The sequence below is a fragment of the Petromyzon marinus genome, chromosome 50 (assembly GCF_048934315.1).
Source record: "Petromyzon marinus isolate PM22_M1 ecotype Great Lakes invasive population chromosome 50, UKy_Petmar_22M1.pri1.0, whole genome shotgun sequence".
NCBI lineage: Eukaryota > Metazoa > Chordata > Hyperoartia > Petromyzontiformes > Petromyzontidae > Petromyzon > Petromyzon marinus.
In genome coordinates, this window is record NC_133716.1 from 400,741 (window position 1) to 420,513 (window position 19,773).

Consider the following 19,773-nt stretch of genomic DNA (forward strand, 5'->3'; position numbering starts at 1 on the left):
TCAGGATCGAACTCACGACCTCCTCCATACCAGGCAAGGTAGTTAACATCTCGCCACCGCGTCTCCGGTACTCAACCCTGCATCTGTGCAGACTTAACACCTCCTCCTTGCACCGCACCCACCCTCAACACTGGCTCTCCCACACCCCTGGACCTGCGCCCCCTTCTGTCGTCCGCCACACCTCTCACCCTCGTCGCCCACTGCCAGGGGGATGCCGGAGTCTACCGACCTGGGCCCCGCGTGCCGTGGCGGCACGGGCCAGGGTGGAGCACGTGCCGGCGGGGTCCATGGTGCCGTCGCCCGGCACGTACAGCGTCCCGTAAAGGTCGTCGACGTTCATGAGCGGGTAGAGCACCTTGGTGTCGGCGGGAGACAGCACGTGCGACTCGATGCCGTACGCCTTGCCCAGCTGGGGGCACGGAGGGAGGGGGACGTGGAGGAGGGTCAGTGCCGTCCGCTGCGATCACCGCCACCGCCGTCATCATCGTCGTCGTCATCACCGTGGAGCAGACCGTTTTGTAAATCTATTCAATGTCACTTCAGAGGGTGGCGGCGACGGTTATAAAAGTTCAAGTTTTTTTTTAAATAGGGCCCTACATTAATAATAATAAATGGCAATGTATTTTCTGGCAAATATAACAAAAACAGTATCAATTGAAGTCTCAAGGGGGATGTGATCACCCCCATCACCCCCTTCCCCACTCCAAAGAAAGTGGATATATACGAAGGGTGGGCAGCGGGGGTTACCAGGACAAGATATTAATTTTTCGTGGGTTAACTTTGAGGCAACACTGTTCATGTAAAGAGAGTGGATCCACGATCTGAGGCTTCAGGAACTCCTCTTCCACGGCCGCCAAACGTCCAATTTTTTTACGAGATATAAGCAAACCTTTAATAAAGAAGCAAAGATATATTTAAGTCCAATCAGCCTATCAGCTTTCCAGACAAATATTATCAAGAGACATTCTTCAAAGAAGCAAACTCAGGACCGGTTTTGACATTCTGGGTCTCATCAGCAGTCAGCCCTGTTAAACCAATGCAAATGGAAAGCAGATCACACTGGCATCTGAGTCTGTGGCTGCTTTATTGTCGCCAACACAGATTATCATGTTGTGAAGATGAGAAAGTTAATTATTTATCATATCAAAGGATTTTTATTTGAGTCAATATATACAACCAAACATTTGCCTCCTCTCTAAAACAAGGTTACATACGATTACATAATTTAAAACTGTCATGGTACTCTGTGCCGAAATCGGGTTGCTTAAATTTTTAGATGATACTGTCTCGAGTGAAGGAATACATTGGTTTTTTTTACTTGCTCTCCCGAAATTATGTTTTTAATATAATTTGCATTGATTGGATGACGGAGATGTGGTGGTCAGGATTGAACCCACAGCCTCCTGTATACTCGCCACCGTGACGTCCTGTCCGGGTACTCCAGTTTCCTCCAACATATAAAACATGAAATATAATATAAAACATGAAATATAATATAAAACATGCGTTAATAATCAACTGGGAAGAATAACATACCAGTGCAGGATCCTCCTGTAAACATTTCTTAATACTTAAGAGATTATCTACATATGTAAAATCAGGTGACGCCTCCAGTTAGTCACGTGACTTCTGCGTCGCCACCCCCATTCTGAATCACTCCCCTCTCCCCGCCCCCAGTGAAAACAGACTCTGCTGCTCCTCCGTGCAGCAGCAGCCCTCATGGAGCCTCTTCCTCCCCATCCTCATCATTCCCCACCTTTTGGTCCCCTTTTTACATCCACTTCCTCATTATGTTTGTTTCTCTCTCTCTTTCCTTTCCAATTCCTTTTGTGTTTGCCATCCTTGACTCTGGTCTCCTTCCTGTTGCCCGCTTTACCGATTACACGTGATTATTAATATTGTTTTTATAATAAAACAGCACAGGCATGCGTGCTGTGTTGACTCCACTAACCTCTCTAAATGGGCCACTGTGGACTTCAAAGGCGCACACGAGCAGCATCTGCCCCGGCAGTCTAGAAGGCTAAACATGGAGTCCGTGTGTGCGTGTGTGCATGCGCGAATGTTGATGCTTGTGCTCCGCCAAATAATAACGACAAGTGGATGGTTTAAGAGTGCACGGTCACTGTTAGCTCTTTGGATTCAAATATTGATCCAGTTGGTTAATGGTTCAACACAATACAAACAAATGGATAAGCACTTCATTATATAAATACACCAGTGGGCTGAATGTGCTGACTCCACCGTGAAGACAGAGTACCCTTTCCATCTACGTAGACTCCTAAGAGTTATGAAGGCAACAGGGGAACCACTTTGCATGGAAGACAAATGGGAAATCGTTATTCACACGCCAACAGGTTGAACAAAGAAAATCCGACGATATGTTAATTTCAAAGTAAAGGCGCATCCCTGCAATGACCTTCCCATTGCTGGGGGAAGGTCTTCAGCTAGGAGGAGCTGCTGATGTCTGATGTAGACCAGTAGATGTTGTTTATTTAAACTTTTTATTTGACCAGTTAAGGCCCACTGAGCTATGCAGCTCCTTTTCAGATGTCACCTGGCCACAAATGATCACTCAATGAAGTGGCTTATCACGTGTAAATCAATAGCAGCTAAATACTCGAAACGCGTGACGTTGATTCTAAATGTGGAGGGAAATACTGGAGAAAAACCAGAGAAACATCCACGCGACCATAGGGAGAATATGAAAACTCAAAATATACAGGTGTCATGGTCGGGATCGAACCCACGACCTCCTGCATTCTAGGCAAGGGAGATGTTAACCGCGCTTTGTCTGAGAGGAAACCAGAGTGCCTAGAGGCAGCCCATCAATTTTTTATAAATGTGGTTAAACTGGAGCGAAGTGATCTGCTTTCTTCAGTTCCTGATGAAGCTCCCAGAATGCGGACTGAAACGTCGGACATCGTGGCGAACAAGACGCAGTACAACCAAAATACGTGTCCTACACAGTAAAAGAGAAGTCAGTGTTGGAGATAGTCGGTGTTGGAGATAGCAGTCAGTGTTAGAGATCGGAGGCAGCATTGGAGATGTGAGTCAGTGTCATTAATAGGTGTTAGAGATGGTAGATGGAGTTAGGTATAGGAGACAGCGATAGATAATAGCAAACAGTTATGGATATGGTAGACAGCGATAGAGATAGGAGGAATTGAATTGGAACTCTAATCAGTTTCCGAACAAGCTCCCAAGCATGTGAATGGAAACGTCGGACATCGTGCCCGCACGCCACGCGCGGCAAAAAACCCAAAAATACCGCACAGAGCCGCGCAGCAAAACCCGCAAAAAATCCCCACACGGCGGAGGCGTTGGGGAACGAGCACGCGGACAGCGACGGCGGCGGCGGCGGCCGTGCCCCTCACGTACGGACATGAGGCGCTTGTACTCGTCGAGGCGCTGGCGGTTGGAGGCGATGAAGAGCCCCCCGTTCTGGATCCAGCCGGTGTGCAGGCCCGTCTCGCGCTCCAGATCTTCCGAGACGACGCGGCGCGTGTGCCTCAGCAGCTCCACCTCCGTGTCACTCGGTCGCAGCTGCCATAGCAAGCCTGGGGCCCAGGCAACAACATCGTCGTCGTCGTCATCGGTGCCTCTGTCATCGCGGCCTCTACGCTCGGTCGTCCGCCGTGTCTCTCTCTCTCTGCCTCACGTCACCCTGCGCTTTTTTCGTATGGCTGATGTAGATGCAGTGCAACGACTACAATTTCACATTCAGGTGGGTCAAGTCAGACAACCGAGTCAGGAGTAGCGGAGTGCGATGTCTCCTTCATATTTGTGGATCGGGCATTGCGTCATTATGCGTTTGTACGGTCTGTCCTGGATAACCGCAGTCACAACACTCCTGGAGAGTTTTACATTTTCCATTTCTGCATCATCAGGCATCCACATCTGCTGCTGCCATGGCTTGTGCAGTGGATGCGATTTTGCGGTGGACCATGAAGAGAAAAAGAAGACCCCGCACTATGGCTCGCATCAGCACGACTCACAACCTCCTCCTGCTCTCTACACCGAGGAGCAGTCCCGCCACTGCCGGGCGTCGATTCTCCACGGCAGCCCCCCGCCGTGTGGAACGCGGCCACTGTCATCCCACTGCCGATACTCCTCCTGCTGCACATTCACAGCAGTAAGCGTTCAATCCACGCCGACTTTTAAGAGGCATTACAGGCTTCCACCTCTATCCCTTGGCTTTTCGAGCCACACTGAGCTTGACTCCGCAACTCAGTCGTGGTCATCTATATACGTTAAATATTGTGCACATTATACATTGCATTATTATCGGCAGCGTCATCATCATCATCATAATTTTTCGATGAGTTTCCGGGTTGCCCCAATTGTTGTTTGGCATGATGTCTGACTTTTCGTTCCATGTGCTGGAAATTAATTCAGTACCTGAAGAGCGATACAGCACAGCTGCGATAAACAATGCATCAGCATCATACAATCTTGATTTGAATCTTTCGTGACTGCAGGAATCCATACTCTTTGGTTCTTTCGATAAAGTCACGTAGATAGAAAATTAATAGATCACGACGTTTTGATCGAAACACAAGAAACCGTCATCAGGTGAAACAAACACAGCAGGAGAACTGCTGACCTACAGTCACCACTGCACACAAGGACACGGATGTTGCTCATCACCAATCGTGATCCTAACCCCGTTGGTTGCAATGGCAAGGGCCAGACTCTTCACAGGGCAACTGTTGACTTACCAATGCAAAGCACTGCCACTGAATCTATCTTACCGTGAAAGATATGGAAAAGGATTTTCATGTAAATGGTGCTTCAACGTCTAAGAAAATCAAAGCACCCTACGCCGCATCTCAACCATTCCCAAGCCCTGCCGCAGTTTTTCCAAGCGGACCCCCGGCGGCAGCTGCCCCCCTGCAGCTCAGGATTTCTGTAGCGCCGGCTTGCAGGGGGACATTTGTCTGTCGGTGGGAGGCATGTTACCTTAAAGTTTTGTCTTTCTTCTTCAAAACCAACTAGAATCATCACCAAATTAACCACCGTGATGACAACGATTAGCACGGTTGGCTACATACGGGGCGAAAGAAGTCCAACAACGCACATATTGACAATATTGATGACAATGATGATATTGGCGACAATGCCGACGACCATAATAATTATAACGATGATAACGACGGCGATGACAATGCTGAGCCCACTCACCGGCCGTGTGCCAGGTGGTGCCGGCGGTGAGCCGGTCCCTCTCGAGCAGCACGGCGTCCGTCACGCCAGCCTTGGCCAGGTGGTAGAGCGTCTGGCAGCCCAGGCTACCGCCGCCCACCACCACGACACTCGCGTGCCGCGGCAGCGCTTTGCTGGGAGCGCCGGGATCCTTCGCTCCGCCGCCGTCCTCCTTCAGCGTCTTGGCGTAAGGCACGGCCTTCCCTGCCGACGGTGGCGACGACGATGACGACGAGGCCGACGAGGCCGCCGCGGACAGGCCACGCGTTCCCCTGCTCAGCGAGCCCCGGCCCCGCGAGAGGATCCGGCAAACCTGTGCCATCTCTCGTTGTCAGTGACAGCGACAGATCGGTCCTCTTCCTCCGCGCACTCTGGTTTTCCCGCCACGTGTTCAGCTCTTTGGTATTGTTCCTGCGTTTTACTTTATGCCGTTATTGTTTTACCAGTTTCGTGATTGCTTGGTTTTGTTGATCGTCCTCTCTTCCCACCTTATCACCTTGCCTTGTATCTTCTTGTCGTAACGTTTTGTCTGCTTGTGCTTTGTTAATATCTATTTGCTTGAGCTTCTTTTACAGATTTTTATTTCATTTCCTTGTATTGCAGTTATATCCTACATTTATTAGAATATTCTACCAAATGGTTACTTACATTTGTATTACAGTTCTATTCTTGTTTCCCTGGCCCTCTTACCTTCTATAGTTATTATTGCACATTTTCTTTATCTTGTATTTCTGTGTTGTTCTAATTTTAAATTGTTTCCGTCTTCTGCTTCTTCCCTTGATTCTCGCCCTTTTGTTCCACTCACCTTTCCTCCTCTGTCTTCAAAGGCTCAATCTGGACCATGAAGAGAAAAAAACATTATTTCATGAGCTCAAAGAGTTTTTCATTGTTGTGTCCAAAGAGTTTGAACTATATTAGGACCAAATAGGTCCACACATGAGAATTTGGTATAGCAAATACGGCAGCTAACACCTTTCTAAGAGACACTATTAACACTGTGCCGCTTTGGCAGACGGCGATAGATGTGAGGCCCTACGCAAAGCGGCATGCTACATTTTACTCTAATCAGTTTGTAAAAGTTTTCTTGAACGTGATTCAGAAATTAACCCCTTCCCATTTCGAGACGTCTGCAAGTCGCAGGATGAGTTTCCCGATCACTGCTGCATCTCAGAACGTGCAAGCAGTTCAGCGTAAACTTTATTTAGAGGCGTAGCGCCGTTGTTGTTAAAGACATTGTTACTCACCGCAGTAAACCGTAGTGACACGACCGCACTCTACGATAGCTGGCGCCAAACTGTGCCGCAGTAATGTATCATAATTTTAACGTGCCTTATTATACGTGTTTTATGTATTTGGTTTATTACATGATGTGGGTAATGCGTGCATTGTACGTATGGCTTAGTTTTATGCATTGTGTTTATTATGTGCATGAAACATTGTGCGTACTGTATGCAATTATGAATTGTTTGTTGTGTGTGTGTCTGTTATAATACTTTCCAAGCAGGTCTTTGCCCGTAGCCTGCATTGCTGTTTTTATTTCCAATGCTGGCCAGGGGAATATTTGCAAGGGAACTTAGTGTAAAGATGCTAGATTGGGTAAAATGCATGTCTGAGCAAGAAAATAGCCTCAAGACATTTATGCTGTACACATGTCTCTCTCTGAGAAGGCCACAGCTTGGCATCATGCCAGTGACCAATCACAGCCAAAGATGCTGCTGCTATGCTCCACAAAATCGCAATTCCAATCCGTCTCCTCCGATTAGCACGGTTGGTTACATACAGTGCGAAAGAAGTTCAACACACATGCATACATACTGCCCATAGACTTACACTACACATAGGCTCAACACTGCCCATAGACTTAACACTACACCTCCCATTAGCATGGTTGGCTATATACGGTGCGAAAGAAGTTCAACATGCATACATACACAGGCCTGAGATGTGGATTTTTTTTCGGATTAGTCAGGCAAACGGGAGTGCATCCTGAACACGTCAGTGAGCATGAGGCAACCCGAGTGGAGTTCAACCGGCATAAGAGCTTCTGACACGGATGCAGAGACAAACAGGGGTAACAAGTGACACGCATGCACAGAATAGTGTGATGAAGAGCAGTAGGGCTGGAGCGATGCATCAACGAAAACTGATTCATCCAATTGATGCAAGCATGGGAGATAGACAACCACTTTGATTTACTAAACTGTATTTAGCGATGCAAGTATTAAAATCTGCATTCATTATTATACCATTGTGCCTAAAGAGGAAAGTTTTCAATCAGTGTATAGTAATAGTATAATTTACACAACCTATAAGCCCTATATCCTAGATTTAAAGCTTTCGTGACAGTAAGGATCCATACTCTTTGGTTCTAATGGGTAAAGTCACCCAATAGAACCAAAGAGTAAAGCCCTATATCCTTTTGGGAAGGCATAAATTCAATAGCACGGATCGAACACAAGCAAACTGTGTACTGGTTTTGAGCTTGCAATATCCCATCAACAGAGCCAGGCTGGGGGGGCTGTGGGGGGGGGTGGGGAGGGGGTGGGGAGGGGGTGGGGAGGGGGTGGGGGGGTGCCCTCGTGTCGGGGTCCACTGCTCAGGAGGACGCCGCCGCCGCCGTCCGGCGCCGCCGCCGCTCTTCGTGCGGGTTTAGTCGGGGGAGCGTGGGCCCGTAGCGAGTGCGCTACCGACCCGGTGATAGTCAACTCGCACACACAGACACACGGTGAACAGTCTAGGACAGTCTAGCCACACGTAACAACAGAACCCAGTGGTCGGTGAGTTGCTTATTAAACGCGTTGCCTCCAAATATAGTGTGTGCCCCTCAGTACCTACACACGGCACACTTGTATCAAGCTGGTGAACTACCAGGTGTAGTAGGGACGGGCCCTCGCTGTTAGATATGGATCCTAATTAAAAACACAATCATCATTAGCGTTGTTGTGGAGAATATCGCAAAATAGATACGCAATGGCTCCTTCATATGTATGTCCCTCCAAGTGAAAACTAAATAAATGAATATGGATTAGAAACATGGGCATTGACAAAGAAACCAGAAAAGGATGCAAATAAGCGAGGGACTACAGAATGCAGCATGACACCGAGATGCAGAAAGAGGAGCACACAGAACAGATTAAAATCAGAGACCTGACATGGACTAAAGGAAAGTGGGCTTGTGCAGGGCACCTTGCGAGAAGATATAACAAGACTCGTGACAAACCTGTAGTCCAAGGAGAAAATGCACAAAACTATTGAAACATTTGTATTTGACCAGGTAAGGCCCGCTGAGCTATATAATAGCTATTTTTCAGAAGCGACCTGGCCACAAATGATAGTTCAATGAAGTGGCATTATCGTCGAAATTTCTAGCAGCCAAATACTCGAAACGCATGTTCATTCTAAATGTGGAGGTGAAAACCGGAGGGCCCGGAGAGAAGACGACCACAACATAGAAGAAGATACAGTACTGTATGTTGATCAGCTCACGTGTAGCAGGAGCAGGATTGCATTGTGGCGACGCAATGGGCCGTGGGGGCTGATGATGAAATCATTGTTTTCGGTGTGCACACGTTTCAGACAACAATGACCACGGGGAACTTGAAGCCACGTAACACCAAGCAGTGACAGTTCAAGTTTAAAGTTGCTTTCTTTGTTGAACCAGGCGAGGGAACTCAAAAGAGACAAAGAAGGGACTCATTTGCAAAAGTGGCCTGGGTCAACAAAATGACATCTTCGAAATATAGCAATCAGAACAAACAAAAATACGTGAACTGCGAGATGCACTCATCAATAGATAGTGGAGTGAACACACCAGCTGAGTGTGCTTAGCAGTAGGGACGCGCTGGCATCAGCTGCACACCGAGTCTGCAGAACACACCGATTTCTGTTGAAGATTTAAGAATATCAGCGTCGCATAAATAACATTAACAATGTGAAGATGTATCCCTCCTCAAACAAGCATGGCCAATACTCATTGTTGGCGATGGTGGTAATTACATTATTCCATGGTGTTGGATATTCGCATTTACTGCTACGATATCAAACTATTAAACTATGTTTTATTTTACCAGGTAAGGCCCACTGAGCTATATAGCTCCGTTTCATAAGCGACCTGGGCACAAATGATTGCTCAACAAAGATAATTAACATGTAAACATCTATAACAGCCAAACACTCAAACACGTTTCTGAACGTGTCGGGCAGAACCGGAGGACCCGGAGAAAAATCCACGCGACTACAGGGGAGAGAGAGAGACACGCAAACTCCAACAAATATACAGCAGCAGCAGCAGGCGTCAGGGTCGGGATCGAACCCACGATCTCCTGTACACCTGGCGAGGTAGTCAACATCTCATAGCCACCGTGGCGCCCATCATATAAAGCACACGTTCGGCTGACAGAACACTGTACTGCAGTCATCTGGGGTATGGCATCCAAATCCTAACTACCCCAGAATTCAGCATCAAGCAGTTAGGGTGACCCCAGGCACTTGCTCACCGGTGGCCAGTCGCCTCCACGTCGCTACAACGTTGGAAAACAACGTTCCCAGCACCAAACAGTTTGAGTACCACAGCGAATTTACCATGGACGCATGGCATACAGTTATCCATTTCATGGTCAACAGGGGTTTCTTGCTGCTGGATATCAGCGCGATCTGTTGCTTTCGAAACCGGGCAGCTTTGAGTGTCGTCTGCTTCCACGTGGACGTCCCGACTCGTTGCATGCGCGATCTTCCACGCAGACGCGCTCCAGTTTCACGCGGCTCGGTCGCGCGCAACCCAAGTCGCGTGCAACCCAAGTCGCGTGCAACCCAAGTCGCGTGCAACCCAAGTCGCGTGCAACCCAAGTCGCGCGCAACCCAAGTCGCCGTTGGACGAGAGAAAACGAGCTCTGGGCTCTGTCTAACTTTACGGAGGATTGCAAGAGCTCAATAACTTGGTTTTTGCGTGTGTGCGTTTCGTCTGTCAGCCCCCTTTCCCCGCATCTCCGATGAGCGCGGTCGCCTACGTACGGAGCGAAAGAAGTTGAGCAGACAGATGTTGTTAACAACTTACCGGGAAAGGAATCTCGCTCGCTCGCCCGCCCGCACAGCAGCCAGCACGGAGCGAGCGAGGGCGCTGCGGGAGTCACGGGGCGGTGGTGGAACAACGTCGCGAGAGAACAACAACACCACCACCACCACCAGCCTGGAGAGCCAGGAGAGGGGGGACGGAGCAGCTCTTGAGACCAATGCCACTCCCCGGGACTGTTTGGGGGGGTTGTGCCCCGTACTCTTTACGACCATTGGTGGAAGCAGGGAATTAAATAACTGGGTGCTGCTGCTGCTGAGTTGGGAGTGATGCCCCGAGATGCGGATTCTAAGGCGCAGCAGCGCTTCTTGACGTCTCCCCGCTACGCTGTACACGCGCCAGGCCCAGAACGTGGTACACGCACGAGACAAACGCAAACGCCACGCACGCATGCTCTCATGCTTACACAGCACAGACAAGGATCCCCCGGTACAACATGCAGCCTTGGCAGACTTCTGTCTGACTCTCATGCGGGAATCTCGTAGCGGAGAGAGCGCCTCGTAGCGGCCAAAGGCTAAAGAAACAAAACAAGCGGAGCTTTTAGTTCATGACATTTTTCCAAAAAATATTAACGTGGTCGCGTGGATATTTCTTCGGGTCCTCCGGTGTCTCCCTCCACATTTAGAAACATGCGTTTAGATTATGTCGCTGCCGCTATAAATTTCCACATTATGATCATGGTGGTGGTGATAAATCACTTCGATGAGCTATATCGATGAGTGGCCAGTTCTCCTCTGAACAAGAGCTGATCGCTCAGTGGGGTGGCTCCTTGGCCGTGTTCCATCTCCTTTGAAGCAGGAGGAGGGCTGGTGGAACCTAACAAGCTGGCCATGCGTGTCGAGGAGGAGCCACACACACTCTTTGGTTCTATTGGGTAAAGTCACGTAGGTTAAAAAATAAAATAACAAAAATCACGTTTCGACCACCGCCACACACCCTAGTTCGCCAGGAGATGGCGGTGCAAGCACGTGTGGAAGTTATTTATCACCACCACCACCACCATGATCATAATGTGGAAATTTATAGCAGCAGCGACATAATCTAAACGCATGTTTCTAAATGTGGAGGGAGACATCGGAGGACCCTAAGAAAAATCCACGCGACCACGTTAATATTTTTTTGGAAAAATGTCATAAACTAAAAGCTCCGCTTATTTTGTTTCTTTAGCCTTTGGCCGCTACGAGGCGCTCTCTCCGCTACGAGATTCCCGCATGAGAGTCAGACAGAAGTCTGCCAAGGTTGCATGTCGTGATCACGTAGTGTACGGTCTGTTCTGGATGATCCCAGTTTTAAACTTTACATTTGTGCATCAGGTATCCGCGTCTATTGCTGCCTTGGTTTGTGCAGTGGATTGCGATTTAGGGTGGACCGTGAGCTTCGTGGAAGGTCAAACGCCAGGGATCTCGCTGTGTTTTGTCTTTCACAAGCAGTGAATGTTTGGGAGCTCTTTTGAACTCCATTCAGCTCTCCATTTTCGCGGTGGCCAACCTGTTCCGTGTTGCTTCGTGTGACCTCAAGGTCACCGTCATCCAGGGGAAATGGACATCGTAATACTCGGAGGACTGCGCGTTATCTTGGTGTGGTCTGGGACTGCTTTGTTGTTGATTTTGTTGCCTTTCCCAATGTTCATAAATCGCACTTATATCATAAATGCATTTTTATTTAGATTTAGTGACTTGCTCAACCATTTGATCTATTTTGCACTCCAATCGTTCTATTGTTTGCTGTTGTAACTTTGCTGACCCGCCCCTACTGGATGTCTGTGGAACAAGAGCTTCATGGCTCATCGGATTCCTCCTCCCCAAGTCGAAATAAAGCGGGTTGGACCAGTCCATCACGACACGCGCACCCCCCCAGAGTCAACCCCAGCACGCCCCTTGTGTCGCCGCGCAGTTGGTTTAACCCGCCCACCGACTGCTTCTGTTGGACGGAAGCCATCTCTCTCCCTTCCAGGGGCAGAGCGCGCAAGCAATTACCTTCTTAAAACAAGCATTAGTTTAGATCAAAATCACTCACAAAGTTGAGTATCTGAACAACGCCTCTCATTTGTGCCGCCAGTGCAGAGATTGTGGGAATAGCGGACCCCAGAGGACCCCCACTCCCGGTTGGCCCTTGCGGGACCTCGGTCTTGCCTAATTTTCCTGCAGGAAATCCTTTGCGTCTATCGTTAGGACTGGCCCGGTGTCTCTCGTCGACCTCCCAGCGACCTACTTACGGTAATCATTTGCGATATGCTGGAAGCGAACATAATTCTAAAATATCAATTCTGCAATCCATGTGCTGGATGTTGACCACCGTTCACGCTGGTCGCCGTACGTTGTTTGGCAGCTAGGCCCAGGCCCGGTTCAGACGTTTCTCGCCACTGCTGATAGCCGCGGTCAGGAGTCGAACGCGTTTCGTGCTACCCGGATTCGTGTCGTGGTGTGTGATCCACTGCGTCGCCACTCTACTCGAGTTTAAACAATGTGGATTTAAACAGGTACATTTCAGGCATTCATTGTGAACCCTTAGTATCTACGAGGCCTTGGTCTTGTGCGCCTGAGGCAATACGATTGCGCCATGTGGCTTTTTGAAGCGCCTTAGAGGTTCCTCCTTCATCTCGCTGTCCTGAGCCTTAGGAAATGTCATTGAACCCCGAGAATATTAAAGATGTTTGTGCATTATTGCATCAATTGATGTGTGCATGTAGGGTGTATGTTGACAATTACAAACTCTCCGCCACATTTCGTGATACTGTACTGAACTCCAAAAATCCGCGCTCCGTGTAAAAAATCGCGGGCTTCTTGATTCTTTGCGATGCGAACTCTTATTAATTATGCATATATGTCTCATTTTTTATAAATCGATTTATTAGAGTATTTTTAAAGAATGCGCGTTGCAAATGGGCAGCTGCCTTTGCAATTATCTGCACGTGTTAAATTGGCTTATTCGGTGACGATGGAAGGACATTGATTTAACATTTGGTGGTGCTACTGTTTGGGCAGTGGTGCACAAGCACATCTTATTTCTTAGACTTCTCTTCCTCAGGAATGTAGGGCGGTTACTCCTTTTGACATGGTCATTCGGCCCAGGAATGCATTACCTAGGTGCGTTGTACCTTGAATAAACATCCCATCAATGCATTGCAAAGTATATATTTTTATTTTTAACTTAAATGCGTTTATTTTCATAATACGTTTGTGTTATTGAAGAGTGTGTTAGTTATTAAGTAACTACTATAAGGTAACTTATTCATATGCCCTTTTTAAAACTGCTAATCAGCAAACTGTTTAAAAGCTAACTATCACGCCGCGCGTCTTTTGGACGTGTGTCGGTTTACCCGCTCTAAAAATAAGAGAGACATTTTTCAAAAATCTTGACTTAAAGCTTTCGTGACTGCAGGAATTCATGTTCTTGGTTCTTGCGGTAAAATCACGTAGATAGGTTAAAAGAAAATTTAAAAAAACTACGACGTTTCTATCACAACACAAACAATCGTCATCAGGAGAAAAAATATTTCTTTGAACGTATCTACGTGACTTTACCGAAAGACCCAAGAATACTTTTCTTGAGTTACGTCTTTTATTCAGAGTTTAGAATGTTTACAACGTAATTCTTTGCAGAAACATTGAGCTCTGTATGAGTAGTGGTAGCTTAGCAACAACAACGGCTGCTCTTGTTCTGTGGGGTCAGTCGGATTTGTTTCAGATCCCACCCAGACGGTAGTTATCCCATTCTTGTTCATGCTGACATTGCTTTGTTGCTTTTTACCTGTCAACCCATACGATTTATACCCCGTATCCTTGTGCAGGGAATTTGAGTTTTCAGGCCCATGCGGCGTACAGCCGTTTCAATACCGGCAAAAAAAACCTGTATTTGTTTGTGTTTCTCCCTTGTGATGGGACTTTACTAGGATAAACGTTGAAATTTATAAGGGCACGGGGTGACCTATACGGTCTGAATTTGAATAAGGTCGGCACTGATAAGGGGTTGACAGGTATGTGAACGTCTTGTAATTCATGCATTCTACGTTTTTGAAGATTCTTATTTCATTTTATAAAAAATTCTGAAATACCATTTACGTGAAATGTGCTATATCAATAATGATTTATTGATTTCAATAGCAGGAGCTCTACAGTCACATTGACTGAATGTATGTTGCTTGGTGATGGCACAGTTCCCATTATTAAGCAAATAAAACTAGTCTGCTGTGTAGAGGTGTCTGAATGGGCATATTGTCAACTGCGACAAGCTGTACTACCATCCCCCAATCACCTTGCAACCCAAGCCTACAACAACACCTGGTTTAAAAGTACTCTGCCATCCAAGTACTAACCATGCTTGACCTTGCTTAGCTTTTGAGGTCTGGTTGTTTGACCAGCCACTGATGACATGAGCTGCCGTAACAATTCACATGCTGGCTGAGATTTGTGGCCTACCAAGGTTGTTGCAATTTACTCAATGAGTGGCCTGGTGTGTGTGTGTAACGTGTGCCTGCAGGATTGCAGTTATGGCAAAACGAATTCCCAGCCTCCTTGACAACATGTTTACAATTCAGCTGCCCAGCAAAAAAGGTAATTGGGGATAATTTTACTCCTGTGTAGATTTTATATATTTGTGCGTTATTGCTGCGCGGCGTGTTCCAGGTTTTTCTGCATCTTATTTGGCGTGACATCTGACATTTCGCTCCAGTACAGCATGAAAACACATTGGCGACGGGACAGTTTGCACCTTTTCACTTGTGTTATTTGCAGAAGTCAACCATTCAGAATGAGAATCTTTATTTATCCTGGAGAAATCCGATGAGCTATGGAGCTCTTTTTTCACACACAACGATTCAACATAAGGATATTCACGTAAAATTGCAGCTTTCTACTAGGTGCAGAACACATACTAACCATGCTCACCGTGATGGTGGCCACGAATCTCCAGGGGAAGGGATCCTGGGGCCGGTTCCAGGGCACGAGGAGCTCTTCCCGCACTTCGACGAGCAGCCGCCGCTGGGTTTTGGGCGCCCGCCGATCCTCGGCAGGCCGCCGAGGGAAATGCTGCCGCGGCAAGCGCACCCACTCACCGCCGCTGCAATGGGTGGGCGACACCACGTTGAGTTCTCCGGAATGCCAGACCCGCGATCAGGTACGCTAGCACGGCATTCGCACGGCAACCACGTCGGACAACGTAATAATGCCACAATCGGCACAGTGCGCACCATACTTTGCACACCACCTACACTCCAATCGCGCCGAACGATATACAACATGCAACGCACTGTAGATGGAACACACCGAACCAAACTATATACCACATCTTACCCAGTTAACAGCACACTATACACAACACACACCGTACTCTTCACAGCACAGCATACATAGCACACACACCACTATTTACGCTGTACACAGCACACAATCTGTGCTTTATCTCCAGGAGTGGGCATCCTGGGGCCGGCTCCTGGGCATGAGGACCTCTTCCTGCACTCCACCAGCTTCGGCGGAAGAGAGTTGCCTCCGCGGCAAGGGCGTGCACTCAGCCCTCCTCCCCCACTGGGCCTGCGCCCCCCGCCCCCCGACCAGCCCCGGCCCATGCATCTGAAACACCGCATGGCCGCCCACGACGAAGACTACGGTGGGCGTGGCGACGACGCACCCCTGTACGGAGAGGTGCAAGACTCGCACTCTTACGACCGCGTGCCCTCCAACGACGACTATGTTACGCAACATCACACGCAGCATCACACGCAGCAACGCTTTGAGTACGGCCACAAAGCGACACCGTTGGATGGTGGCAGCAATGCGGGAGACCCCTACGATCGTGACAACTACGATTGCGACACCTACGATCGCGAGCAATACGATCGTGACTCCTACCAACGCGACCCCTACCAACGCGACGCGTACGACCGTGAAAGCTACGCGCCTGCTGCGGACAGCGGCGAGTACGAGATGACGGGGCCCGACCAGTACGAGAGAGCGTCGGCCCCATATGGGACGGCCTACGAGCAGGCTCCAGAGGTGCCACATTCCGGGCGGGGGCTGCTCGGTTCGCCACCACCCCTGGTGCCGCCACCGCAGTTAAACCCATACCCGCCGACGAGCCTGCTGGGGGACCCCTACATGCCGCGGCCGACGGTGGCGCCGCCGGTGCTGCCTTTGCTGCACACACCCCTGCCCTTGCCAGTGCACAGACGTGTCGGGGTAAGTGGCTGATTTACAGTTGGAAACAGCTTGTTTAAAGCTTGTTGTTGTCGGCCTCAAACTTTAAATTCCTGGAAAAAAATCTTCCCCAGTTTTCTTTCGTTCCTTTACTAAGTTGTGCCTGACCAGGAGTGGCCTATGAACTCGTTGATTTCATCTCACCACTATCTCTTACACGGTCTTTCTCTGCTTATTTTGCCTTGTGCAGTTAATTGTGTCCCTCTCTCATCAGTTCTCATGACATGGCCTGGCATTTTCCACTTTTTTTTTGTTTTAGCAGAAGCTAAAGTTGCCAGGCATGATACTTGCCACACCTCCCTTGTGGGCTTTTTGACACTATTTACTGTTAATAGGTTCTCACGTAGAGAAGATAAATACGCGGTGCGCACAGTTAAACGGGTGCAACGGAGGGCAAACAGGTGTGCGCGTTGCAACATGAGGTTTGCACAGACAAACCGCCAGTAATTAAGAGGAGAAGCGGGGAGAAGCGAGTGCAGCCGAGGTCGAACAGGTGCTACGCTGTGACCGGAGGTTGGCACCTAGGAGACAGGAGATGGTGGGTTATGATAAGAAATTAATGGGACAACTGGTGCCGGCCTGGCGGCAGCTTAAGTGAAAGCACGTAAGGACTAGGGATGAGCAGGGGGATATAAGCAGGAGTGTGTGAGCGAAAGGGGTTGTTGCCAGGAACCAAGAGTGAAGACACCTCGCCGCTGCCGCTCTAGCCATCAACGGGACCTCAACCCTCACGCCGTCGCTGGGCGGGTGTTGGCTGAACCCCCCGCCCGGGACAGACGGGTGAGCGGGTCTGAGGGAGTGTAGGTGAGGGCAGCGGTGGAGATACAAAGTTGCTGTGTGCAGCATTCGCTGAGTGCGAAGATGCTGTGTGCGGAGTAGCTCAGTGCGGAGGCGCTGTGTGCGGAGTCGCTGAGCGCGAAGGCGCTGTGTGCGGAGTCGCTGAGAGCAGAGCTACTGAGTGCAGGATAAGTGAGGTGCAGGATAGATAATAGCGGGGAGAAGTTAAGTATATGTGACCGTACAGATAGTTAAAGGAGTGCCTATAACTGGCGCAAGAACAGGTGAATAAAGTGTAAGCAGGTGACTTGTTACAACGTGTCGGTGTGAGTAATTTTTGAAGACACTACACCCGCAGACGAGCCTGCTGGGCGAACCCGACATGCCACGGCCGGCAGCGGCGCCGCCGGTGCTGCCTTTGCTGCACACACCCCTGCCCTTGCCAGTGCGCAGGCGCGTCGGGGTAAGTGGCTGATTTACAGTTGGCAACTGCATGTTTAAAGCTTGTTGTTATTGTTGTTGTCGACCTCAAACTTTCAATTGCTGGAAAAAAATCTTCCCCAGTTTTCTTTCGTTTCTTTACTAAGTTGTGCCTAACCAGGAGTGGCCTATGAACTCGTGATTTCATCTCACCACTATCTCTTACACGGTCCTCCTATGCTTGTTTTGCTTTGTGCAGTTTATTGTGTCCATCTCTCATCAGTTCTCATGAAATGGCCTGGCATTTTCCACTTTTTTTTGCCTTAGCAACAGCTTACGTTGCCAGGCATGATACTTGCCACATCACTCCCTTGTGGGCTTTTTGACACTTTATTTATTTTAACAGGTTCTGACTGACAGCATTTTAAAGAGTTATTTAGGCTACACAGGTATCTTTATAGATGTATATACTTGTGTATGTGAATTGGAGTAATGAGTCGAGTGAAATGGATTGCCACATCAAAGAATGGAGAGGGATGGTGATGGCATGGGGAGGCCTTCATTGAGCAGTGCATAGGAAAAATCTCATGCAGATGTAAAGAACAGTGGCTAGACAATGTCTCATCATGATGGTGAAGGAGGTACAGTGAAACCTCATTATCTTGGCATTTGGTAATTCATTATTGGGGATAATTTGGCATGGCTGCGCTTTCGGCACACACACGCTGTATTAGTAATTCGCCATGAGCCAAATTGCTGTACCGAATAGTCCAATTTCGGCATACACTTGGAGCGACGCCGCCCACCACGACCAAAATAATGACTCAGTCTAGTGGCGGCGCACGTGGTGAGCGTTAGTGCAGACCCGTTGCTTTGGATTTTACCTTGTTTATGCACTCTGTGCAAGCCAACCCTCTCAGAAATGTCGTCTACACCTACATGAAGAAGTAACTGAAAGGGACTGAAGTATAAATCCCTTAGTTTGTGAGACAAATCCAAAGTTTTGGGATAGAATTGACGCAGGTGTGTCAATGCGTACGGTGTGTGAAGCGTTTGACGTAAAATCAAGTACCTGTTACGACATCATTAAAGGCCGGGAAAAGATTAGGGAGCCTTAACCTTGGAGGATCCTAGCAGCTCCAAAAAGGTAGAGAAGAGGATCATCGCTGCAAATTTTGTTGACTTTGATAGTGCAGTATATTAGTGGTACAAACATGAGCGTGCAGCTTGCATTAATGTTCGCGGTGTGGACTTTCAACACGCTGCAGTACGCCTGGCAGGAGGCACTGGGGAGTACAATTGTACTTAATTCGGAATATTAGATAATTCGGCAAGACCAGAGCTCCATGTGTCGAATTACCAAGGGCTTACTGTATCTTCATCCACCAGTGGAGAGACACTATAATAGTGGATTACAGTGGAGTACGAGACATTTGATCTCCATGGATGTCATATGATCAGCATTTCGTTTTTCCTCCGCACTGTCACTGCTGTCGTCACAGCCTTACGAGCGGGACAACCGTGTATCGTCTCGTAGCCGTGCTCACGGTGAGCAGACGCGCAGCAGCAGAGGCCGATTCAACACGTCTGCCTCGGACAAGCGGTCACAGTCTGCCAACGGGCACGGGGGCACCGCCTCCAGAGGAAGAACGCATGGTAGGTGGGGCGGGATGGGTGAATTTAGGCTGCCGGAGGTGTAGAGATGTTGACACGTTTATACATGAACAAGAATACGATGAGGTGCAAAAACCTTTGCCATTGCAGCACTGACGTTTTTCAACAACCTTGTTTCCTCCCTTAGCGTCGTAAATCTTCCTTTGAAAAATATTGCCCTGTCTCGCGCAATCGTGTCATATACCACTGGGGCTTGCGTTACAAAACAATCTACCATTAGGGGTCCCCTAGTCTACAAAATTGTGCTCTGAGGCATCTTGTTAAGTTGTGGGTGCAATATAAATGTAATTTGTATAGAAATAACTATACAATGCAATTTGTATTTACGTTGCGTCCAAATGTTACCTCGTTTCAAAACGTAGTGCATATATTGGGGTGAGGCGACGTGCACGTGTTTGAAGCGAAATAAATATTTGTGAGGAGGGGTAAGGAGGCTGCACGATA

At 48.5% G+C, this 19,773-nt stretch overlaps 2 protein-coding genes across 11 annotated transcripts in view; one reads left to right on the plus strand and one right to left on the minus strand.

Moving 5' to 3' along the window:
* SARDH (sarcosine dehydrogenase) overlaps positions 1 to 10,770 on the minus strand; it is a 103,267-nt gene extending 92,497 nt beyond the window's left edge. The window contains exons 1-5 of one of the 6 annotated variants that reach the window (XM_032973225.2): positions 10,253 to 10,651; positions 7,131 to 7,240; positions 5,182 to 6,033; positions 3,379 to 3,557; positions 230 to 409 (exon numbers count right to left, since the gene is read on the minus strand). In XM_032973225.2, the coding sequence (XP_032829116.2) occupies positions 230 to 409; positions 3,379 to 3,557; positions 5,182 to 5,521 (699 nt within the window). In that variant the 5' untranslated portion in view covers positions 5,522 to 6,033; positions 7,131 to 7,240; positions 10,253 to 10,651. Of the gene's footprint in view, positions 1 to 229; positions 410 to 3,378; positions 3,558 to 5,181; positions 6,034 to 7,130; positions 7,244 to 9,010; positions 9,028 to 10,252; positions 10,653 to 10,673 lie in introns of those variants that run through there. The other 5 variants (XM_032973223.2, XM_076074728.1, XM_076074729.1 and 2 more) reach the window with 5 other exon arrangements.
* A 1,357-nt stretch (positions 10,771 to 12,127) lies between these two features.
* The window catches only part of CIZ1 (CDKN1A interacting zinc finger protein 1), a 30,303-nt gene continuing 22,657 nt past the window's right edge, over positions 12,128 to 19,773 (plus strand). The window contains exons 1-7 of one of the 5 annotated variants that reach the window (XM_076074726.1): positions 12,130 to 12,483; positions 12,600 to 12,746; positions 14,747 to 14,820; positions 15,179 to 15,382; positions 15,674 to 16,440; positions 17,594 to 17,698; positions 19,158 to 19,311. In XM_076074726.1, coding sequence (XP_075930841.1) covers positions 14,757 to 14,820; positions 15,179 to 15,382; positions 15,674 to 16,440; positions 17,594 to 17,698; positions 19,158 to 19,311 — 1,294 coding nt within the window. In that variant the 5' untranslated portion in view covers positions 12,130 to 12,483; positions 12,600 to 12,746; positions 14,747 to 14,756. Of the gene's footprint in view, positions 12,484 to 12,599; positions 12,747 to 14,746; positions 14,821 to 15,178; positions 15,383 to 15,673; positions 16,441 to 17,593; positions 17,699 to 19,157; positions 19,312 to 19,773 lie in introns of all 5 variants that reach the window. The other 4 variants (XR_012947159.1, XM_076074727.1, XM_032973220.2 and 1 more) reach the window with 4 other exon arrangements.